General features: G+C 41.8%; 1 protein-coding gene across 8 annotated transcripts in view; it reads right to left on the reverse strand.

Moving 5' to 3' along the window:
• The window catches only part of LOC139757955 (uncharacterized), a 751714-nt gene that overhangs the window by 628896 nt on the left and 96647 nt on the right, over nucleotides 1-26171 (reverse strand). For all 8 annotated transcript variants that reach the window (XM_071678938.1, XM_071678930.1, XM_071678921.1 and 5 more), the window contains exon 4: nucleotides 17921-18146. In XM_071678938.1, coding sequence (XP_071535039.1) covers nucleotides 17921-18146 — 226 coding nt within the window. The remainder of the gene's footprint in view (nucleotides 1-17920; nucleotides 18147-26171) is intronic.

Genomic DNA, 26171 nt, shown 5'->3' on the forward strand with positions numbered 1-26171 from the left:
TAATTTGTTTATGGATGGGGTTGTTAGAGAGGTGAATGCAAGAGTTTTGGAAAGAGGGGCAAGTATGAAGTCTGTTGTGGATGAGAGAGCTTGGGAAGCGAGTCAGTTGTTGTTCGCTGATGATACAGCGCTGGTGGCTGATTCATGTGAGAAACTGCAGAAACTGGTGACTGAGTTTGGTAAAGTGTGTGAAAGAAGAAAGTTAAGAGTAAATGTGAATAAGAGCAAGGTTATTAGGTACAGTAGGGTTGAGGTTCAAGTCAATTGGGAGGTTAGTTTGAATGGAGAAAAACTGGAGGAAGTAAAGTGTTTTAGATATCTGGGAGTGGATCTGGCAGCGGATGGAACCATGGAAGCGGAAGTGGATCATAGGGTGGGGGAGGGGGCGAAAATCCTGGGAGCCTTGAAGAAAGTGTGGAAGTCGAGAACATTATCTCGGAAAGCAAAAATGGGTATGTTTGAAGGAATAGTGGTTCCAACAATGTTGTATGGTTGCGAGGCGTGGGCTATGGATAGAGTTGTGCGCAGGAGGGTGGATGTGCTGGAAATGAGAAGTTTGAGGACAATGTGTGGTGTGAGGTGGTTTGATCGAGTAAGTAATGTAAGGGTAAGAGAGATGTGTGGAAATAAAAACAGCGTGGTTTAGAGAGCAGAAGAGGGTGTTTTGAAATGGTTTGGGCACATGGAGAGAATGAGTGAGGAAAGATTGACTAAGAGGATATATGTGTCAGAGGTGGAGGGAACGAGGAGAAGAGGGAGACCAAATTGGAGGTGGAAAGATGGAGTGAAAAAGATTTTGTGTGATCGGGGCCTGAACATGCAGGAGGGTGAAAGGAGGGCAAGGAATAGAGTGAATTGGATCGATGTGGTATACCGGGGTTGACGTGCTGTCAATGGATTGAATCAGGGCATGTGAAGCGTCTGGGGTAAACCAAGGAAAGTTGTGTGGGGCCTGGATGTGGAAAGGGAGCTGTGGTTTCGGGCATTATTGCGTGGCAGCTAGAGACTCAGAGTGAACGAATGGGGCCTTTGTTGTCTTTTCCTAGTGCTACCTCGCACACATGAGGGGGGAGGGGGATGGTATTCCATGAGTGGCGAGGTGGCGATGGGAGTGAATGGGGGTAGACAGTGTGAATTGTGTGCATGGGTATATATGTATGTGTCTGTGCATGTATATATATGTGGACATTGAGATGTATAGGTATGAATATTTGCGTGTGTGGATGTTTTTTTTTTTTTTTTTTTTATACTTTGTCGCTGTCTCCCGCGTTTGCGAGGTAGCGCAAGGAAACAGACGAAAGAAATGGCCCAACCCTCCCCATACACATGTACATACACACGTCCACACACGCAAATATACATACCTACACAGCTTTCCATGGTTTACCCCGGACGCTTCACATGCCTTGATTCAATCCACTGACAGCACGTCAACCCCTGTATACCACATCGCTCCAATTCACTCTATTCCTTGCCCTCCTTTCACCCTCCTGCATGTTCAGGCCCCGATCACACAAAATCCCTTTCACTCCAATCTTTCCACCTCCAATTTGGTCTCCCTCTTCTCCTCGTTCCCTCCACCTCCGACACATATATCCTCTTGGTCAATCTTTCCTCACTCATTCTCTCCATGTGCCCAAACCACTTCAAAACACCCTCTTCTGCTCTCTCAACCACGCTCTTTTCACTTCCACACATCTCTCTTACCCTTACGTTACTTACTCGATCAAACCACCTCACACCACACATTGTCCTCAAACATCTCATTTCCAGCACATCCATCCTCCTGCGCACAACTCTATCCATAGCCCACGCCTCGCAACCATACAACATTGTTGGAACCACTATTCCTTCAAACATACCCATTTTTGCTTTCCGGGATAATGTTCTCGACTTCCACACATTTTTCAAGGCTCCCAAAATTTTCGCCCCCTCCCCCACCCTATGATCCACTTCCGCTTCCATGGTTCCATCCGCTGACAGATCCACTCCCAGATATCTAAAACACTTCACTTCCTCCAGTTTTTCTCCATTCAAACTCACCTCCCAATTGACTTGACCCTCAACCCCACTGTACCTAATAACCTTGCTCTTATTCACATTTACTCTTAACTTTCTTCTTTCACACACTTTACCAAACTCAGTGTGGATGTGTGTGTGTGTATACATTGTGTATGGGGGTGGGTTGGGCCATTTCTTTCGTCTGTTTCCTTACGCTACCTCGCAAACGCGGGAGACAGCGACAAAGCAAAATAAATAAATAAATAAATTTCAACATACATACACAGATATATACATATATACACATGTACATATTCATACTTGCTGCCTTCATCCATTCTCGTCAAACCTGCCACACATAAAAAGGCTTCCCCCCCTCACCCCGCGCATGTGCAAGGTACTGCTAAGAAAAGACAACAAAGGCCACATTTGTTCACACTCAGTCTCTAGCTGTCATGTGTAATGCACTGAAACCACAGCTCCCTTTCCACATCCAGGCCCCACAAAATTTTCCATGGTTTACCCCACATGCTTCACATGCCCTTGTTAAATCCACTGACATCACAACAACCCAGGTATACCACATTGTTCCAATTCACTCTATTCCTTGCACGCCTTTCACCCTCCTATATGTTCAAGCCCCGATCGCTTTAAATCTTTTATTCCTTGCACGCCTTTCACCCTCCTATATGTTCAAGCCCCGATCGCTTTAAATCTTTTTCACTCCATCCCTCCACCACCAATTTGGTCTTCCGCTTCTCCTTATTCGCTCTACCTCTGACACATATATCCTCTTTGTCAATCTTTCCTCACTCATTCTCTCCATATAACCAAACCATTTGTTTCAAAACACTCTCTTCTGCTCTCTCAACCACACTGTTTTTATTACCACACATCTATCATACCCTTTCATTACTTACTCGATCAAACCACCTCACACCACATATTGTCCTCAATCATTTCATTTTCCAACACATCCACCCTCCTCCACACAACCTTATCTATAGCCCATGCCTGGCAACCATACAACATTGTTGGAACCACTATTCCTTCAAACGCCCATTTTTGCTCTCTTGAGATAACGTTATCACCTTCCAAATATTCTTCAATGCTCCCAGAACCTTCAACCCCTCCCCCACCCTGTGACTTGCTTCCGCTTCCATGATTCCATCAGCTGCTGAATCCACTCCCAGATATCTAAAACACTTCACTTCCTCCAGTTTTTCTCCATTCAAAATTACCTCCCAATTGACTTGAACCTCAACCCTACTGTACCTAATAACCTTGCTCTTATTCACATTTACTCTTAGCTTTCTTCTTTCACACACTTTACCAACTTCTGCAGTTTCTCAACCAAATCAACCACCAGCGCTGTATAATCAGCGAACAACTGACTCGCTTCCCAAGCACTCTCATCCACAACAGACCTCTCTCCAAAACTCTTGCATTTACCTCCCAAACAACCCCATCCATAAACAAATTAAACAACAATGGAGACATTACGCACCTCTGCCACAAACCAACATTCACTGGGAACCAATCACTTTCCTCTCTTCCTACTCGTACACATGCCTTACATCCTTAAGGGTAAAAACTTTTCACTGCTCCTAGCAACTTACCTCCCACACCATATACTCTTAATACCTTCCACAAAGCATCTATCAACCCTAGCATATGCCTTCTCCAGATCCATAAATGCTACATACAAATACATCTGTTTTTCTAAGTGTTTCTCGCATATACTCTTCAAAGCATACACCTGATCCACACATCCTCTAACACTTCTGAAACCACACTGCTCTTCCCCAATCTGATGTTCTGCACATGCCTTTATCCTCTCAAACAATACCCTCCCAGAAGAAGGAGTCACGCGGGGAGTGCTCATCCTCCCCGAAGGCTCAGATTGGGGTGCCTAAATGTGTGTGGATGTAACCAAGATGTGAAAAAAGGAGAGATAGGTAGTATGTTTGAGGAAAGGAACCTGGATGTTTTGGCTCTGAGGGAAACGAAGCTCAAGGGTAAAGGGGAAGAGTGGTTTGGGAATGTCTTGGGAGTAAAGTCAGGGGTTAGTGAGAGGACAAGAGCAAGGGAAGGAGTAGCAGTACTCCTGAAACAGGAATTGTGGGAGTATGTGATAGAATGTAAGAAAGTAAATTCTCGATTAATATGGGTAAAACTGAAAGTTGATGGAGAGAGATGGGTGATTATTGGTGCATATGCACCTGGGCATGAGAAGAAAGATCATGAGAGGCAAGTGTTTTGGGAGCAGCTGAATGAGTGTGTTAGTGGTTTTGATGCACGAGATCGGGTTATAGTGATGGGTGATTTGAATGCAAATGAGGGAATAATTGGTATACATGGGGTGTTCAGTGTTGTAAATGGGAATGGTGAAGAGCTTGTAGATTTATGTGCTGAAAAAGGACTGATGATTGGGAATACCTGGTTTAAAAAGTGAGATATACATAAGTATACTTATGTAAGTAGGAGAGATGGCCAGAGAGCGTTATTGAATTACGTGTTAATTGACAGGCGCGCGAAAGAGAGACTTTTAGATGTTAATGTGCTGAGAGGTGCAACTGGAGGGATGTCTGACCATTATCTTGTGGAGGCTAAGGTGAAGATTTGTATGGGTTTTCAGGAAAAAAGAGTGAATGTTGGGGTGAAGAGGGCGGTGAGAGTAAGTGAGCTTGGGAAGGAGACTTGTGTGAGGAAGTACCAGGAGAGACTGAGTACAGAATGGAAAAAGGTGAGAACAGTGGAAGTAAGGGGAGTGGGGGAGGAATGGGATGTATTTAGGGAATCAGTGATGGATTGCGCAAAAGATGCTCATGGCATGAGAAGAGTGGGAGGTGGGTTGATTAGAAAGGGTAATGAGTGGTGGGATGAAGAAGTAAGAGTATTAGTGAAAGAGAAGAGAGAGGCATTTGGACGATTTTTGCAGGGAAAAAATGCAATTGAGTGGGAGATGTATAAAAGAAAGAGACAGGAGGTCAAGAGAAAGGTGCAAGAGGTGAAAAAAAGGGCAAATGAGAGTTGGGGTGAGAGAGTATCATTAAATTTTAGGGAGAATAAAAAGATGTTCTGGAAGGAGGTAAATAAAGTGTGTAAGACAAGGGAGCAAATGGGAACTTCAGTGAAGGGCGCAAATGGGGAGGTGATAACAAGTAGTGGTGATGTGAGGAGATGGAGTGAGTATTTTGAAGGTTTGTTGAATGTGTTTGATGATAGAGTGGCAGATATAGGGTGTTTTGGTTGAGGTGGTGTGCAAAGTGAGAGGGTTAGGGAAAATGATTTGGTAAACAGAGAAGAGGTAGTAAAAGCTTTGCGGAAGATGAAAGCCGGCAAGGCAGCAGGTTTGGATGGTATTGCAGTGGAATTTATTAAAAAAGGGGGTGACTGTATTGTTGACTGGTTGGTAAGGTTATTTAATGTATGTATGACTCATGGTGAGGTGCCTGAGGATTGGCAGAATGCGTGCATAGTGCCATTGTACAAAGGCAAAGGGGATAAGAGTGAGTGCGCAAATTACAGAGGTATAAGTTTGTTGAGTATTCCTGGTAAATTATATGGGAGGGTATTGATTGAGAGGGTGAAGGCATGTACAGAGCATCAGATTGGGGAAGAGCAGTGTGGTTTCAGAAGTGGTAGAGGATGTGTGGATCAGGTGTTTGCTTTGAAGAATGTATGTGAGAAATACTTAGAAAAGCAAATGGATTTGTATGTAGCATTTACGGATCTGGAGAAGGCATATGATAGAATTGATAGAGATGCTCTGTGGAAGGTATTAAGAATATATGGTGTGGGAGGCAAGTTGTTAGAAGCAGTGAAAAGTTTTTATCGAGGATGTAAGGCATGTGTACGTGTAGGAAGAGAGGAAAGTGATTGGTTCTCAGTGAATGTAGGTTTGCAGCAGGGGTGTGTGATGTCTCCATGGTTGTTTAATTTGTTTATGGATGGGGTTGTTAGGGAGGTGAATGCAAGAGTTTTGGAAAGAGGGGCAAGTATGAAGTCTGTTGGGGATGAGAGAGCTTGGGAAGTGAGTCAGTTGTTGTTCGCTGATGATACAGCGCTGGTGGCTGATTCATGTGAGAAACTGCAGAAGCTGGTGACTGAGTTTGGTAAAGTGTGTGAAAGAAGAAAGTTAAGAGTAAATGTGAATAAGAGCAAGGTTATTAGGTACAGTAGGGTTGAGGGTCAAGTCAATTGGGAGGTGAGTTGGAATGGAGAAAAACTGGAGGAAGTGAAGTGTTTTAGATATCTGGGAGTGGATCTGGCAGCGGATGGAACCATGGAAGCGGAAGTGGATCATAGGGTGGGGGAGGGGGCGAAAATTCTGGGAGCCTTGAAGAATGTGTGGAAGTCGAGAACATTATCTCGGAAAGCAAAAATGGGTATGTTTGAAGGAATAGTGGTTCCAACAATGTTGTATGGTTGCGAGGCGTGGGCTATGGATAGAGTTGTGCGCAGGAGGGTGGATGTGCTGGAAATGAGATGTTTGAGGACAATGTGTGGTGTGAGGTGGTTTGATCAAGTAATCAACGTAAGGGTAAGAGAGATGTGTGGAAATAAAAACAGCGTGGTTGAGAGAGCAGAAGAGGGTGTTTTGAAATGGTTTGGGCACATGGAGAGAATGAGTGAGGAAAGATTGACCAAGAGGATATATGTATCGGAGGTGGAGGGAACGAGGAGAAGAGGGAGACCAAATTGGAGGTGGAAAGATGGAGTGAAAAAGATTTTGTGTGATCGGGGCCTGAACATGCAGGAGGGTGAAAGGAGGGCAAGGAATAGAGTGAATTGGAGCGATGTGGTATACCGGGGTTGATGTGCTGTCAGTGGATTGAATCAAGGCATGTGAAGTGTCTGGGGTAAACCATGGAAAGCTGTGTAGGTATGTATATTTGCCTGTGTGGACGTATGTATATACATGTGTATGGGGGTGGGTTGGGCCATTTCTTTCGTCTGTTTCCTTGCGCTACCTCGCAAATGCGGGAGACAGAAAAAAAAAAAGAAAATAATTTACCAGGAATACTCAACAAACTTATACCTCTGAAATTTGAACACTCACCCTTATCCCCTTTGCCTTTGTACAATGGCACTATGCATGCATTCCGCCAATCCTCAGGCACTTCACTATGAACCATACATACACTGAATATCCTTACCAACCAGTCAACAACACAATCACCCCCTTTTTAATAAATTCCACCCTAATACTATCCAAACCCGCCGTCTTGCCAGCTTTCATATTCTGCAAAGCTTTCACTACCTTTTCTCTGTTTACCAAATCATTCTCCCTGACCCTTTCACTTCACACACCACCTCGACCAAAACACCCAATATCTGCCACTCTATCATCATACACATTCAACAATCCCTCAAAATACTTACTCCATCTTCTCACTTCACCACTACTTGTTATTACCTTCCCATTAGCCCCCTTCACTGATGTTCCCATTTGTTCTTTTGTCCTACGCACTTTATTTATCTCCTTCCAAAACATCTTTTCATTCTCCCTAAAATTTAACGATACTCTCTCAACCCAACTCTCATTTGCCCTCTTTTTCACCTCTTGCACCTTTCTCTTGACCTCCTGCTGCTTTCTTTTGTACATCTCCCAGTCATTTGCACTAATTCCCAGCAAAAATCATCCAAATGCCTCTCTCTTCTCTTTCACTATTAATCTTAGTCCTTCATCCCACCACTCACTACCCTTTCTAGTCTGCCCACCTCCTACCTTTCTCATGCCACAAGCATCTTTTGCACAAGCCATCACTGCTTCCCTAAATACATCCCTTCCTCTCTGACTCCCCTTACGTTGTTTGCTCTCACCTTTTGTCATTCTGCACTTAATCTCTCCTGGTACTTCCTCACACAAGTCTCCTTTCCAAGCTCACTTACTCTCACCACTCTCTTCACCCCAACATTCTCTCTTCTGAAAATCTCTTAAAGATCTTCACCTATGCCTCCAAAAGATTGTGATCAGACATACCTCCAGCTCCACCACTCAGCACATTAACACCCAAAAGTCTCTCTTTCACATGCCTCTCAACACATAATCCAATAATGCTCTCTGGCCATCTTTCCTACTTACATATGTATACTTATGTATATCTCTCTTTTTAAACCTGGTATTCCCAATCACCAGTCCTTTTTCAGAACACAAATCTACAAGCTCTTCACCATTTCCATTTGCAACACTGAACACCCAATATATCCTCAACTGCCACATTACCCACCTTTGCTTTCAAATCACCCATCACTATAGCCTGGTCTTGTGCATCAAAGCTGCTAACATACTCAGCTACTCCCAAAACACTTGCCTCTCATGATTTTTCTTCTCACAACCAGGTGCATAGGCACCAATAATCACCAATCTCTCTCCATCCACTTTCAGTTTTACCCATATCAATCTAGAGTTTACTTTCTTACACTTTATCACATACTCTCACAACTACTGCTTCAGGAGTAGTTCTACTCCTTCCTTTGCTCTTGTCCTCTCACCAACCCCTGACTTTATCCCCAAGGCATTCCCTAAACCACTCTTCCCCTTTACCCTTGAGCTTCGTTTCAATCAGAGCCAAAACGTCCAGGTTTCTTTCCTCAAAAATACTACCTACCTCTCCTTTTTTCGCATCTTGGTTACAGCCACGCCACACACATTTAGACACCCCAATCTGAGCCTTCGAGGAGGATGAGCACTCCCCGCATGACTACTTCTGTTTCCCCTTTTAGAAAGTTAAAATAAAAGGAGGGGAGGGTTTCTAGCCCTCAGCTCCCACCCCCCTTCAGTACTTTGTATGATGTCCCTCAGCCTTCATAAAATCCAGAGGGCACTTGGGAACAGAGGCTGCAAGAACCTGAAGGTATGTAGGGTTAAGGTTGTCCCAAACATCCTGGATGGTAACCAGGAGCTTAGCAATGCTGGCTGTATCCTGCTCACACAACTTTGTCTTTATAATCGACCACAAGTTCTAAATAGAGCTAATGTCAGGCAAGTTACCTACCCAGTCCTGAATGTGCCATACCACAAAATGCAAACCTGTCATCTATTAATCTAGCAGTGTAACATGATGCACCATCTTGCATAAAAATATCACAACCAGTCCTCTCAAAACAGTCAGTTATTTCACCACACAACAGCTCCACCTATCAATTCTGATTCATAGATATTTTGAGGAAAAAAAATAAAAGTATTATAGCAAAAAGCCTCTAAACCATTAGCAAGTCTGGAAATTTTACAGTTGTTTGAATGTATTTAGGGTCATATGAGTCATACCTGGCCTCCGGTACACTTTGCCTCTATGGTTGCCAGAATCATCCAGTGTAGCCTCACCAGACCAAAACTCTTTCACTTTTCATCATACTACAACTATTTCTCGGCAAATGCGAGTCTATTCTTGCGCTGATGGTCCGTCAGATGCCTGCTACGAATAGCACATACAGACACATGACCAAGAGGCCTGGGGTTGTCTTCCTTCAACTGTCATGCTGAAATACGTGGATTCTCGTCTACCTAACATTATATAATCTTCAGTGCATGTTGGGAAGTGAACTAAGGTCATTCAGGTCGTTTCTTCTAGGTAGGAATGTCAATGCCACCACCATCAATGAAGCACTTCATCCATCTTTGCACTGTGTAGTGCTAACCCTGTAGTTTCAGCTATTTATTTATCACACTTCCCTGCCTCGTACAATGCTACAATAGTAGCAATATCCTCTTTAGACAAGTCCTTAGAGCCAGGCATTAAAGCATAAACCCACCACAAAGCACCTGTGGGAAGGTAAAAAAAAAGCAGAGTTGGGATACAACAGAAAAAACATGTCCATGAGCTCCCCTGGTATTTTTCAACATTTCAAGTCATGTTTTGGGGATATGACTTTTTTTTTTTTTTTTTTTTTTTTTTTTTTTTTTTTTGCCGCTGTCTCCCGCGTTTGCGAGGTAGCGCAAGGAAACAGACGAAAGAAATGGCCCAACCCACCCCCATACACATGTATATACATACGTCCACACGCAAATATACATACCTACACAGCTTTCCATGGTTTACCCCAGACGCTTCACATGCCTTGATTCAATCCACTGACAGCACGTCAACCCCGGTATACCACATCGCTCCAATTCACTCTATTCCTTGCCCTCCTTTCACCCTCCTGCATGTTCAGGCCCCGATCACACAAAATCTTTTTCACTCCATCTTTCCACCTCCAATTTGGTCTCCCTCTTCTCCTCGTTCCCTCCACCTCCGACACATATATTCTCTTGGTCAATCTTTCCTCACTCATTCTCTCCATGTGCCCAAACCATTTCAAAACGCCCTCTTCTGCTCTCTCAACCACGCTCTTTTTATTTCCACACATCTCTCTTACCCTTACGTTACTTACTCGATCAAACCACCTCACACCACATATTGTCCTCAAACATCTCATTTCCAGCACATCCATCCTCCTGCGCACAACTCTATCCATAGCCCACGTCCCGCAACCATACAACATTGTTGGAACCACTATTCCTTCAAACATACCCATTTTTGCTTTCCGAGATAATGTTCTCGACTTCCACACATTCTTCAAGGCTCCCAGAATTTTCGCCCCCTCCCCCACCCTATGATCCACTTCCACTTCCATGGTTCCATCCGCTGCCAGATCCACTCCCAGATATCTAAAACACTTCACTTCCTCCAGTTTTTCTCCATTCAAACTCACCTCCCAATTGACTTGACCCTCAACCCTACTGTACCTAACAACCTTGCTCTTATTCACATTTACTCTTAACTTTCTTCTTTCACACACTTTACCAAACTCAGTCACCAGCTTCTGCAGTTTCTCACATGAATCAGCCACCAGCGCTGTATCATCAGTGAACAACAACTGACTCACTTCCCATGCTCTCTCATCCCCAACAGACTTCATACTTGCCCCTCTTTCCAAAACTCTTGCATTCACCTCCCTAACAACCCCATCCATAAACAAATTAAACAACCATGGAGACATCACACACCCCTGCCGCAAACCTACATTCACTGAGAACCAATCACTTTCCTCTCTTCCTACACGTACACATGCCTTACATCCTCGATAAAAACCCCTCACTGCTTCCAACAACTTGCCTCCCACACCATATATTCTTAATACCTTCCACAGAGCATCTCTATCAACTCTATCATATGCCTTCTCCAGATCCATAAATGCTACATACAAATCCATTTGCTTTTCTAAGTATTTCTCACATACATTCTTCAAAGCAAACACCTGATCCACACATCCTCTACCACTTCTGAAACCACACTGCTCTTCCCCAATCTGATGCTCTGTACATGCCTTCACCCTCTCAATCAATATCCTCCCATATAATTTATGGGCTAAAAAAACTGGCATGGGCCCTATCACGGGAACAGCCTGTAAGAAACTAGGTGTCCTGTTCAATGTCGAAACTACTTCTCTTCTGAACAAAGTCTAAAGTGGCCCAACTTATAAACTGTCCCAGGATAACTTCCAAACTTGACCACCCTGCTCTACACCATAATGATGGTATACTTTCCCTCTTATATGGGTATTACTTTTGTATTTGCTCCCAAGTGTGGGCTGCTTGTATGCCCCCACCTAGCTAGACCATGCAGTACTTGACAAGCTGCTGCATCACATGGTTACTGTGTGACCATCGGCAAATCAAGGGTGGGCCATTTTGATACCTGCTTCTTTCTCTACACATGGTAGCTTTGGAACACTCTACCTTCTCATGTCTTTCCCAATAACTATGACCTGGCACATTTGAGAAGCCAGGTCTTTCACTTTCTCAAAAACTTTTTAAATACTTTCCCTTGTCTTTCCTTTTTCCAGTTTCATAATTCTCTATATTTCAATTAAGACCCAGCCTTCATGTTGACTTCTGTCTGCATCTGGAGCCTAAAAAAAAGGGGGGGGTTTTTTGTCACAAATCATAACTGCTTGTAAACATTTATGGTGAGTGATACTGGCGAGTGCCCGGTTCACCTTGGGTGTGGGAGAGCCAAACCAGGTGAGATAATACTCAATATTCTGAGCAGGTGAGACAATGTGTTAAATAAAACAGTATTTTTTGCATTTTACTTTCAGACTCACTTTTTATAACTATTTAATGAAAATGATGTACATATTACTACACACTCTTAATTACAGTATCTATAGTGCACAGTGCCATTCATTTATATCAAACAATATGTAGTATGGATGGCATCATTCTCGGTTCATATTTTCATTCCCACTTGTCCTTTTCCACTCATCCAGTAAAAGTGTTCTTTGTTTTTTTTTTTATTTACAATTCCATTATATCTTCTTACAGAAAACAGATACACCGAAAGAAACATGTTGAAAGGTGAGAAGACTGCACATGCATGTTGACAAAGTACAATCAGGCTTGGACGTTAGTAAGGGGTAAGGAGTTTGAAAGTGATTACATTCAGCCATCTATTTGTTTGCATTATCATTACTTCCTTCTTAATATAATGGGGTGAATCAGGTGCTTCTCTAAGTTCCATATTCTAAGGATACTACAGCCTACATTTATCACTAGTAATTCACTATAAAGTGAAAATATGAATGAAGTACTCAACATTTTTACTTTTGAGGTGCACCCTTACTCGTGATCAAGCATCACACCAAACAATTTCTTGTTATACAGAATACTGAAAAACATTTTCCTTTCCATATTTATTACTTGTTCCTTACACAAGTTTTTGCTTGTGTATTAAAATCTTGAATCATATCATTTCAGTTTCTTTCAACAGATGATCATGGATCCATTCACAATCATGTATTTATGAATTGGTTTAACTTTTCCACCTTGTATTACAGTATATTCATCAAACATGAATACAGAATCTATTCAGAATAAATCTCACAGTGATTTTAAAAGAGTACGAAAAATTATCATAATTTTGTTGGATAAATGAAGAGAAAGCAAGAGAAAGCTGACCCACCCTAGCAATAGCCTTCTATTTACTGTCATGCAACTGCATCCATTTCCATTAAAATATCACTTTCTTTTATGTCTCTTGTTCATTCCTCAAACTTTCACATTCGTATCTCTCTATAGTTTCATCAATAGTTATTAGGCATCTACTTAATCTGTTCACAATAATTCTTTTTTTGGTTTTTGTGCTGCTTCCTATTGTAGTTGTCAATGCGGGTTAGTTAGCAACTCATTGGCTGCCTTGAGAATGAGAAAGCTGATAGATGGAAATCTTTGCATGGAGGAGAGGGTTCCTCTCAGATGGTTGACTTGAGAAGGTGCACTGGTAGCCAGAATATTTCAGAGCAAAGGATGTTTTTTTCTGTCTAATAGGAAGTTTATGGACAGCCAAAAATCTCTTTTAGATGCGAGTGCTACTTCCTATTGTAGTTGTCAATGCAGGTTAGCTAGCAACTCATTGGCTGCCTTGAGAATGAGAAAGCTGATAGATGGAAATCTTTGCATGGAGGAGAATGCTCCTCTCAGATGGTCTACTTGAAAAGGTGCACTGGTAACCAGAATATTTCAGAGCGAAGGATGTTTTTTTTCTGTCTAATAGAAAGTTTATGAACAGCCAAAACTCTCTCTTAGATGCAAGAGCTCTGCACCAATTATTCCATCCACCAGGGAAATCTGTGCACAATAATATTCAGCTTTCTTTCATCTATATCATCTGCATCCTATGAAAATTTATGTTCTTGCATTTTTTTTTTTTTTTTTTTTTTTTTTTTGCCGCTGTCTCCCGCGTTTGCGAGGTAGCGCAAGGAAACAGACGAAAGAAATGGCCCAACCCACCCCCATACACATGTATATACATACGTCCACACGCAAATATACATACCTACACAGCTTTCCATGGTTTACCCCAGACGCTTCACATGCCTTGATTCAATCCACTGACAGCACGTCAACCCCGGTATACCACATCGCTCCAATTCACTCTATTCCTTGCCCTCCTTTCACCCTCCTGCATGTTCAGGCCCCGATCACACAAAATCTTTTTCACTCCATCTTTCCACCTCCAATTTGGTCTCCCTCTTCTCCTCGTTCCCTCCACCTCCGACACATATATTCTCTTGGTCAATCTTTCCTCACTCATTCTCTCCATGTGCCCAAACCATTTCAAAACGCCCTCTTCTGCTCTCTCAACCACGCTCTTTTTATTTCCACACATCTCTCTTACCCTTACGTTACTTACTCGATCAAACCACCTCACACCACATATTGTCCTCAAACATCTCATTTCCAGCACATCCATCCTCCTGCGCACAACTCTATCCATAGCCCACGTCCCGCAACCATACAACATTGTTGGAACCACTATTCCTTCAAACATACCCATTTTTGCTTTCCGAGATAATGTTCTCGACTTCCACACATTCTTCAAGGCTCCCAGAATTTTCGCCCCCTCCCCCACCCTATGATCCACTTCCACTTCCATGGTTCCATCCGCTGCCAGATCCACTCCCAGATATCTAAAACACTTCACTTCCTCCAGTTTTTCTCCATTCAAACTCACCTCCCAATTGACTTGACCCTCAACCCTACTGTACCTAACAACCTTGCTCTTATTCACATTTACTCTTAACTTTCTTCTTTCACACACTTTACCAAACTCAGTCACCAGCTTCTGCAGTTTCTCACATGAATCAGCCACCAGCGCTGTATCATCAGTGAACAACAACTGACTCACTTCCCATGCTCTCTCATCCCCAACAGACTTCATACTTGCCCCTCTTTCCAAAACTCTTGCATTCACCTCCCTAACAACCCCATCCATAAACAAATTAAACAACCATGGAGACATCACACACCCCTGCCGCAAACCTACATTCACTGAGAACCAATCACTTTCCTCTCTTCCTACACGTACACATGCCTTACATCCTCGATAAAAACCCCTCACTGCTTCCAACAACTTGCCTCCCACACCATATATTCTTAATACCTTCCACAGAGCATCTCTATCAACTCTATCATATGCCTTCTCCAGATCCATAAATGCTACATACAAATCCATTTGCTTTTCTAAGTATTTCTCACATACATTCTTCAAAGCAAACACCTGATCCACACATCCTCTACCACTTCTGAAACCACACTGCTCTTCCCCAATCTGATGCTCTGTACATGCCTTCACCCTCTCAATCAATATCCTCCCATATAATTTATGGGCTAAAAAAACTGGCATGGGCCCTATCACGGGAACAGCCTGTAAGAAACTAGGTGTCCTGTTCAATGTCGAAACTACTTCTCTTCTGAACAAAGTCTAAAGTGGCCCAACTTATAAACTGTCCCAGGATAACTTCCAAACTTGACCACCCTGCTCTACACCATAATGATGGTATACTTTCCCTCTTATATGGGTATTACTTTTGTATTTGCTCCCAAGTGTGGGCTGCTTGTATGCCCCCACCTAGCTAGACCATGCAGTACTTGACAAGCTGCTGCATCACATGGTTACTGTGTGACCATCGGCAAATCAAGGGTGGGCCATTTTGATACCTGCTTCTTTCTCTACACATGGTAGCTTTGGAACACTCTACCTTCTCATGTCTTTCCCAATAACTATGACCTGGCACATTTGAGAAGCCAGGTCTTTCACTTTCTCAAAAACTTTTTAAATACTTTCCCTTGTCTTTCCTTTTTCCAGTTTCATAATTCTCTATATTTCAATTAAGACCCAGCCTTCATGTTGACTTCTGTCTGCATCTGGAGCCTAAAAAAAAGGGGGGGGTTTTTTGTCACAAATCATAACTGCTTGTAAACATTTATGGTGAGTGATACTGGCGAGTGCCCGGTTCACCTTGGGTGTGGGAGAGCCAAACCAGGTGAGATAATACTCAATATTCTGAGCAGGTGAGACAATGTGTTAAATAAAACAGTATTTTTTGCATTTTACTTTCAGACTCACTTTTTATAACTATTTAATGAAAATGATGTACATATTACTACACACTCTTAATTACAGTATCTATAGTGCACAGTGCCATTCATTTATATCAAACAATATGTAGTATGGATGGCATCATTCTCGGTTCATATTTTCATTCCCACTTGTCCTTTTCCACTCATCCAGTAAAAGTGTTCTTTGTTTTTTTTTTATTTACAATTCCATTATATCTTCTTACAGAAAACAGATACACCGAAAGAAACATGTTGAAAGGTGAGAAGACTGCACATGCATGTTGACAAAGTACAATCAGGCTTGGACGTTAGTAAGGGGTAAGGAGTTTGAAAGTGATTACATTCAGCCATCTATTTGTTTGCATTATCATTACTTCCTTCTTAATATAATGGGGTGAATCAGGTGCTTCTCTAAGTTCCATATTCTAAGGATACTACAGCCTACATTTATCACTAGTAATTCACTATAAAGTGAAAATATGAATGAAGTACTCAACATTTTTACTTTTGAGGTGCACCCTTACTCGTGATCAAGCATCACACCAAACAATTTCTTGTTATACAGAATACTGAAAAACATTTTCCTTTCCATATTTATTACTTGTTCCTTACACAAGTTTTTGCTTGTGTATTAAAATCTTGAATCATATCATTTCAGTTTCTTTCAACAGATGATCATGGATCCATTCACAATCATGTATTTATGAATTGGTTTAACTTTTCCACCTTGTATTACAGTATATTCATCAAACATGAATACAGAATCTATTCAGAATAAATCTCACAGTGATTTTAAAAGAGTACGAAAAATTATCATAATTTTGTTGGATAAATGAAGAGAAAGCAAGAGAAAGCTGACCCACCCTAGCAATAGCCTTCTATTTACTGTCATGCAACTGCATCCATTTCCATTAAAATATCACTTTCTTTTATGTCTCTTGTTCATTCCTCAAACTTTCACATTCGTATCTCTCTATAGTTTCATCAATAGTTATTAGGCATCTACTTAATCTGTTCACAATAATTCTTTTTTTGGTTTTTGTGCTGCTTCCTATTGTAGTTGTCAATGCGGGTTAGTTAGCAACTCATTGGCTGCCTTGAGAATGAGAAAGCTGATAGATGGAAATCTTTGCATGGAGGAGAGGGTTCCTCTCAGATGGTTGACTTGAGAAGGTGCACTGGTAGCCAGAATATTTCAGAGCAAAGGATGTTTTTTTCTGTCTAATAGGAAGTTTATGGACAGCCAAAAATCTCTTTTAGATGCGAGTGCTACTTCCTATTGTAGTTGTCAATGCAGGTTAGCTAGCAACTCATTGGCTGCCTTGAGAATGAGAAAGCTGATAGATGGAAATCTTTGCATGGAGGAGAATGCTCCTCTCAGATGGTCTACTTGAAAAGGTGCACTGGTAACCAGAATATTTCAGAGCGAAGGATGTTTTTTTTCTGTCTAATAGAAAGTTTATGAACAGCCAAAACTCTCTCTTAGATGCAAGAGCTCTGCACCAATTATTCCATCCACCAGGGAAATCTGTGCACAATAATATTCAGCTTTCTTTCATCTATATCATCTGCATCCTATGAAAATTTATGTTCTTGCAATAACATTAATATCAGCTGAATTATCATTAATTGAGACTCACTAATTTGCTGAGGTATATGGATTAAGTGCACATACCTAAGAGTGCCAGGAGCATACTTTCCCGTCAACGTGTTATATACACATACACAACTGACACAGATTATTCCTAGAAATAATCATAGTTGCTTGTGACATAAGGCATCCCTAATTATACATTAATAAGTACCTTTCAATTCAAATGAGGGTGGAAAAAAGCAAGCCACACAAGCACATCTTTAATACCTACACAATCTGCTGTTTAGGTGCGTTTGTAGTTTGGAAACATTCAACTGTAAATGTCAAACATTCCTCAAGACTAAAATGTGCTCTGACCCTTTCTGTGAAACTATATGCATAACACCAAGCACAAAAAACTAGAAATAGAAATAATGATAAAAATAACTCACCTTCATAAGCAGAATCACTGCATTCTTTCAGTTCTACCATCTCTTGTTTGACAGGAATCATTTCTGAATCTGAATCACCACCTGATAACCGACTGTCATCATTTGGGGTCTGTGGTTCTTGGGAAGGTTGGTGGACGTCTGTGGATAACCTGGGTCGTTTGGGGCTGACGGAATCTGAGTCACATCCCTCCGGTGGTCTTGGTGAGGATGACCGAAGTACTCTTTGCTAAAATGTGAGGGAGAATTCATCATCAATTTTCCCCAAACCTGATCTTACATTCATTGAGAAATATTTTTTTTTTTTTATTTTTATTATACTTTGTCGCTGTCTCCCGCGTTTGCGAGGTAGCGCAAGGAAACAGACGAAAGAAATGGCCCAACCCCCCCCATACACATGTATATACATACGTCCACACACGCAAATATACATACCTACACAGCTTTCCATGGTTTACCCCAGACACTTCATTGAGAAATACATTATGCATATCATACACAAAACCCACATACGTGACATGTTCTTGAGTCAGAGAGAACTTTAAAAAAAACGTGATCGCAATTCTCCAAATATAAATTTCCCCAAGTATCTGATTCTGAAAATCTTAATGAACAACAAAATCGTCAAAAGATTCCTTAATATATTTTTCATTAATTGCATGGAAATTCTTTGACAGAATTTCATTTTCAACTCGCCTATCATACCCAAATATACAAAGGCCTCTGACCAGATTAAACATTCAAATCTACTTCATAAATCCAAATGCAAAACCGAGTACCCACAACTTTTGCTAAAGAATGCACTGTAATGGAACGATGTTAACTCTCCAAGAGTTAAAAAATTATCTCAAATCTGTTGGATGCAAATTTCTGGGCCAGGCTATTGGTTGCAAAATCAGAGTTAGGATGAAATTAATTAGTGATGTTTTGCACACTGACAGAGTGGACGTTAACTTGTATAATGAAGAAAATGCTATGGAAACGCATATTCAAGGAAGAAGCTATATACAAAGGGGGATGTGAATGACATGACGGAGTGCTACAAGTGATATGGAACAGAAATACAAAGGTATAGAATCCTAACAAAAAAAAAGGAACCACTAATATACACATCAGTGGGTCAGAGAGATGTTTTGCCACAAGCATACATATACTGTTTCACACATTCCAACAACTCCAGCATCAGTGCTAACCCTTCCTTAGCACTCAACTTCATACTAAACCCCTGACTCTACCCCTTAAGACATTCCAAAAGCATTCTTCCCCTTTGCTTTTGAGTTCTGTTTCACTTAGGGCTAGAACAACCAAGTTCGTTTTTTTCAAACTTACTACTCGTCTCACTCTTCTCATCTTGGTTACATCTGAATGCATTCAGACACCCAAGCCTGCTACCAATACACTACCAATAAAAGTTCTTTATTTATCCAGGGTTATGTTAAAGACTACCATATCACTTGTTTCACTGTTCTTTTATGAAGTACTTTCAAGACAGAAATAGTTCATTTTCCTTCACTTTGTTAATTTGCTATTCAAGATATGTATCAGTGTTGGGGAGACTGACCTAATATAACAAGAGCGTGGTAAAATAATTATCTTTAATTTGACTAATAATCCTTTTTTATACATCCAATGTTGTTCTACTAGCTCATTTGGATAAACCTTTGGCATTATGGATGGTCTTTTTTTTTTTTTTTTTGTCGCTGTCTCCCGCGTTTGCGAGGTAGCGCAAGGAAACAAACGAAAGAAATGGCCCAACCCACCCCCATACACATGTATATACATACGTCCACACACGCAAATATACATACCTACACAGCTTTCCATGGTTTACCCCAGACGCTTCACATGCCTTGATTCAATCCACTGACGTGAGCATGTCAACCCCGGTATACCACATCGCTCCAATTCACTCTATTCCTTGCCCTCCTTTCACCTTCCTGCATGTTCAGGCCCCGATCACACAAAATCTTTTTCACTCCATCTTTCCACCTCCAATTTGGTCTCCCTCTTCTCCTCGTTCCCTCCACCTCCGACACGTATATCCTCTTGGTCAATCTTTCCTCACTCATTCTCTCCATGTGACCAAACCATTTCAAAACACCCTCTTCTGCTCTCTCAACCACGCTCTTTTTATTTCCACACATCTCTCTTACCCTTACGTTACTTACTCGATCAAACCACCTCACACAACACATTGTCCTCAAACATCTCATTTCCAGCACATCCATCCTCCTGCGCACAACTCTATCCATAGTCCACGCCTCGCAACCATACAACATTGTTGGAACCACTATTCCTTCAAACATACCCATTTTTGCTTTCCGAGATAATGTTCTCGACTTCCACACATTCTTCAAGGCTCCCAGAATTTTCGCCCCCTCCCCCACCCTATGATCCACTTCCGCTTCCATGGTTCCATCCGCTGCCAGATCCACTCCCAGATATCTAAAACACTTCACTTCCTCCAGTTTTTCTCCATTCAAACTCACATCCCAATTGACTTGACCCTCAACCCTACTGTACCTAATAACCTTGCTCTTATTCACATTTACTCTTAACTTTCTTCTTTCACACACTTTACCAAACTCAGTCACCAGCTTCTGCAGTTTCTCACATGAATCAGCCACCAGCGCTGTATCATCAGCGAACAACAACTGACTCACTTCCCAAGCTCTCTCATCCCCAACAGACTTCATACTTGCCCCTCTTTCCAAAACTCTTGCATTCACCTCCCTAACAACCCCATCCATAAACAAATTAAACAACCATGGAGACATCACACACCCCTGCCGCAAACCTACATTCACTGAGAACCAATCACTTTCCTCTCTTCCTACACGTACACATGCCTTACATCCTCGATAAAAACTTTTCACTGCTTCTAACAACTTGCCTCCCACACCATATATTCTTAATACCTTCCACAGAGCATCTCTATCAACTCTATCATATGCCTTCTCCAGATCCATAAATGCTACATACAAATCCATTTGCTTTTCTAAGTATTTCTCACATACATTCTTCAAAGCAAACACCTGATCCACACATCCTCTACCACTTCTGAAACCACACTGCTCTTCCCAATCTGATGCTCTGTACATGCCTTCACCCTCTCAATCAATACCCTCCCATATAATTTACCAGGAATACTCAACAAACTTATACCTCTGTAATTTGAGCACTCACTCTTATCCCCTTTGCCTTTGTACAATGGAACTATGCACGCATTCCGCCAATCCTCAGGCACCTCACCATGAGTCATACATACATTAAATAACCTTACCAACCAGTCAACAATACAGTCACCCCCTTTTTTAATAAATTCCACTGCAATACCATCCAAACCTGCTGCCTTGCCGGCTTTCATCTTCCACAAAGCTTTTACTACCTCTTCTCTGTTTACCAAATCATTTTCCCTAACCCTCTCACTTTGCACACCACCTCGACCAAAACACCCTATATCTGCCACTCTATCATCAAACACATTCAACAAACCTTCAAAATACTCCATCTCCTTCTCACATCACCACTACTTGTTATCACCTCCCCATTTGCGCCCTTCACTGCAGTTCCCATTTGCTCCCTTGTCTTACGCACTTTATTTACCTCCTTCCAGAACATCTTTTTATTCTCCCTAAAATTTAATGATACTCTCTCACCCCAACTCTCATTTGCCCTTTTTTTCACCTCTTGCACCTTTCTCTTGACCTCCTGTCTCTTTCTTTTATACGTCTCCCACTCAACTGCATTTTTTCCCTGCAAAAATCGTCCAAATGCCTCTCTCTTCTCTTTCACTAATACTCTTACTTCTTCATCCCACCACTCACTACCCTTTCTAATCAACCCACCTCCCACTCTTCTCATGCCACAAGCATCTTTTGCGCAATCCATCACTGATTCCCTAAATACATCCCATTCCTCCCCCACTCCCCTTACTTCCATTGTTCTCACCTTTTTCCATTCTGTACTCAGTCTCTCCTGGTACTTCCTCACACAAGTCTCCTTCCCAAGCTCACTTACTCTCACCACCCTCTTCACCCCAACATTATGGATGGTATATACTGTTATTCTGGAAATTTTTTAGCTACTCCAGGCCAGTTTTGGCATATTTTGTGGGATGGAAAAAGTGAGAACAAAGGACGTAAAGGGAGTGGGGGAGGAATGGGATGTATTTAGGGAAGCAGTGATGGATTGCGCAAAAGATGCTTGTGGCATGAGAAGCGTGGGAGGGGGGCAGATTAGAAAGGGTAGTGAGTGGTGGGATGAAGAAGTAAGAAGTGAGAGAGAAAACAGAGGTATTTGGACAATTTTTGCAGGCAAATGGTGCAAATAAATGGGAGATGTATAAAAGAAAGAGGCAGGAGGTCAAGAGAAAGGCACAAGAGGTGAAAAAGAGGGCAAATGAGAGTTGGGGTGAGAGAGTATCATTAAATTTTAGGGAGAATAAAAAGATGTTTTGGAAAGAGGTAAATAAAGTGCGTAAGACATGGGAACATCAGTGAAGGGGGCTAATGGGGAGGTGATAACAAGTAGTGGTGATGTGAGAAGGAGATGGAGTGAGTATTTTGAAGGTTTGTTGAATGTGTCTGATGATAGAGTGGCAGATATAGGGTGTTTTGGTTGAGGTGGTGTGCAAAGTGAGAGGGTTAAGGAGAATCATTTGGTAAACAGAGAAGAGGTAGTAAAAGCTTTGCAGAAGATGAAAGCCGGCAAGGCAGCGGGTTTAGATGGTACTGCAGTGGAATTTATCAAAAAAGGGGGTGAGTGTATTGTTGACTGGTTGGTAAGGTTATTTAATGCATGTATGACTCATGGTGAGGTGCCTGAGGATTGGTGGAATGCTTGCATAGTGCCATTGTACAAAGACAAAGGGGATAAAAGTGAGTGCTCAAATTACACATGTAAAAGTTTGTTGAGTATTCCTGGGAAATTATATGGGAGGGTATTGACTGAGAGGGTGAAGTCATGTACAGAGCATCAGATTGGGAAGAGCAGTGTGGTTTCAGAAGTGGTAGAGGATGTGTGGATCAGGTGTTTGCTTTGAAGAATGTATGTGAGAAATACTTAGAAACGCAAATGGATTTGTATGTAGCATTTATGGATCTGGAGAAGGCATATGATAAGAGTTGACAGAGATGCTCTGTGGAAGGTATTATGAATATATGGTGTGGGAGGCAAGTTGTTAGAAGCAGTGAAAAGTTTTTATCAAGGGTGTAAGGCAAGTGTACGAGTTGGAAGAGTGGAAAGTGATTGGTTCTCAGTGAATGTTGGTTTGCGGCAGGGGTGCATGATGTCTCTATGGTTGTTTACTTTATTTATGAATGGGGTTGTTAGGAAGGTGAATGCAAGAGTTTTGGAAAGAGGGGCAAGTATGCAGTCTGTTGTGGATGAGAGGGCTTGGGAAGTGAGTCAGTTGTTGTTCGCTGATGATACAGCGCTGGTGGCTGATTCGAGTGAGAAACTGCAGAAGGTGGTCACTGAGTTTGGTAAAGTGTGTGAAAGAAGAAAGCTAAGAATAAATGTGAATAAGAGCAAGGTTATTAGGTACAGTAGGGTTGAGGGACAAGTAAATTGGGAGGCAAGTTTGAATGGAGAAAAACTGGAGGAAGTGAAGTTTTACATATCTGGGAGTGGATTTGGCAGCGGATGGAACCACGGAAGCAGAAGTGAGTCATAGGGTGGGGGAGGGGGCGAAAGTTCTGAGTGTTGAAAAATGTGTGAAGTTGAGAACGTTATCTTGGAAAGCAAAAATGGATATGTATGAAGGAATAGTAGTTCCAACAATGTTAAATGGTTGCGATGTGTGGGCTATAGATAGAGTTGTGCGGAGGAGGGTGGATGTGCTGGAAATGAGATGTTTGAGGACAATATGTGATATGAGGTGGTTTGATCAAGTAAGTAATGAAAGGGTAAGAGAGAAGTGTGGTAATAAAGAGTGTGGTTGAGAGAGCAGAAGAGGGCATTTTGAAATGGTTTGGTCACATGGAGAGAATGAGAGGAAAGATTGACAAAAAGGATATACATGTCAGAGGTGGAGGGAATGAGGATGTTACAGTAATACCAAGTATGTTCACCAAGTGGAATCGCAGAACTATCAAAAGAGAGATGAGGGTTGTGAGGAGTCCACCAAGTGGAATCACAGAACTATCAAAAGAGAGATGAGGGTTGTGAGGAGTCTTTGATAGAAATATAGGTTGAAATTGGGTCTTGGAGGCATTAAACTTAACAAGATTTTGTCTACCCCACTGAGATATCCTGCCCAAGACAAGGTGCAGATCGAGTGAGAGAAGAGGGAGTCGAACTGAGGGATGCGGATGAATGTAGTGCTGAATGGTTAGCATAAGAGTGCATTGGATTATTTGTGGAGAGGAAATCTTTGAAAAAAAAAAGAGAAAAAGTTTAGGGGACAGGACAAAACCTTGAGGGACACCATTGTTGATAGAGAAAAGGAGGGAGGCAATCATGTCCCTTCCCAGATATCTAAAACACTTCACTTCCTACAATTTCTCTCCATTTTAACTTGCATCCCATCTTACCTGCCCCACTATCATGATAAACCTAATAGCCTTGCTGATAATCATATTCACTCAACTCCCTCTTTCACACACTCTTCCAAACTCATTTACCAACTTCTGCTATTTCTCGGTCACATCTTCCACCAGCGCTACGTTAACAGCAAACAACTGACTCACTCTCCAGGTACCCTCATCCCCTACAGCCTGCATACTTGCCTCTCTTTCCAAGACTCTTGCATTTCCCTCTCCAACCACCCCAACCACATATGTACACATTAAACAGCAATGGTGACATCACTGACTGTCACAGACCATCCTCCACCTACAACAGTTCACTGTCCTCTCTTCCTACTCTTACACATGCCTACTCCCATGACAGGAAACAACAACCGACTTACTCCACGAGTCCTATCCTGCCCAATAGACTCTTGCATTTATCTCTCCAACCACCCAATTCATTTATGTACACATTAACAGCCATGGTGACATCACACCCAGTAGCAGGCCATCCTTCACTTGGAACGATTCATTCTCCTCTATCCCTACTCATACACACACTTATTCCCATGATAAAAATGTCCAACTGCTTCTAGCAGCTTTCCTCCAACACCATATATACTTCAAACCCTCCAAATGGCATCTCTATCGACCCTATCGTATGCTTTCTCCAAATCCATAATTGCCACACACAAATCCTTCTGTTTCTCTTAGTATTTCACACATTCTTAAAAGCAAACTGATCCACACATCCTCTACCACTCCTGAAACCACGCTGCTCCTGTACATGCCATTCACTCTCAATCACTACCTTCCCATACAACTTATCAAGTGCACTCAACAAACTTATAACTTATATTCCCCTTGCTATACAATGGCACTATACATGCATTATGCCAATCTTCAGGCACCTCATCTTTATGCATACATACAATGAGAATCCTAACTAACCAATCAACAACACAGTAATCCATCTCTTTTAAGAAATTCAACTGTAATACCATCTACTTCAGCCACCTTGCGACATTTCATCTTATTTTCACCAACTCTTCTTTCTTCACAAAAACACTCCTTAAATTGCTCACTTTTCATACTACCAACTCAAAAACCCTACACCTGACACCATATCAACAAACGCATTTAACATTTTTCAAAATATTCAATCACCACCAGTGACCATTTCCCCACTTGCCCCCTTCACCAACGTTCCCAATTGTTCTCCCGTTTTTCACATACTATTAACCTCCTCCTATAACATCTTACTGTCCTCGAAGTTTACCAATACTCGCTTACCCTCTTTTTTTTAACCTTTTCACCTTCCTCTTTATCTCCTGCTGCTTTCTCTTCTACATCTCCCATAATTTGTACTCCTTCCCTATAAATATTGCCCATATACCTCTCTTTTTCAGACAACTTTGCTTCATCATCTCACTACTCACAACTCTTTCTCATCTGCCTACCTCCCACATTATGTGAGTCAGGTGCATGTTTTGAGCATACTACTGCTTCCCTAAATACCTCCCATGACTCATCTGCTTCCCTCGGTACTTCTATGCTCATCTTTTGCCATTTTGCACTCACTCTCTCCTAATATTTCTTCATTTCAGTATTTTCCAAGCTCACTTAATCACATCGCTCTGTTCTCACCTATGAAGTTTCCTCATTTCCAAAAAAACCTACAGACATCCCATAAACTGCACCTCTCAGCACATTAACATCTCAAAGTATCTCTTTTCTATGCA

This window comes from Panulirus ornatus, chromosome 2, assembly GCF_036320965.1.
Source record: "Panulirus ornatus isolate Po-2019 chromosome 2, ASM3632096v1, whole genome shotgun sequence".
Classification (NCBI taxonomy): domain Eukaryota; kingdom Metazoa; phylum Arthropoda; class Malacostraca; order Decapoda; family Palinuridae; genus Panulirus; species Panulirus ornatus.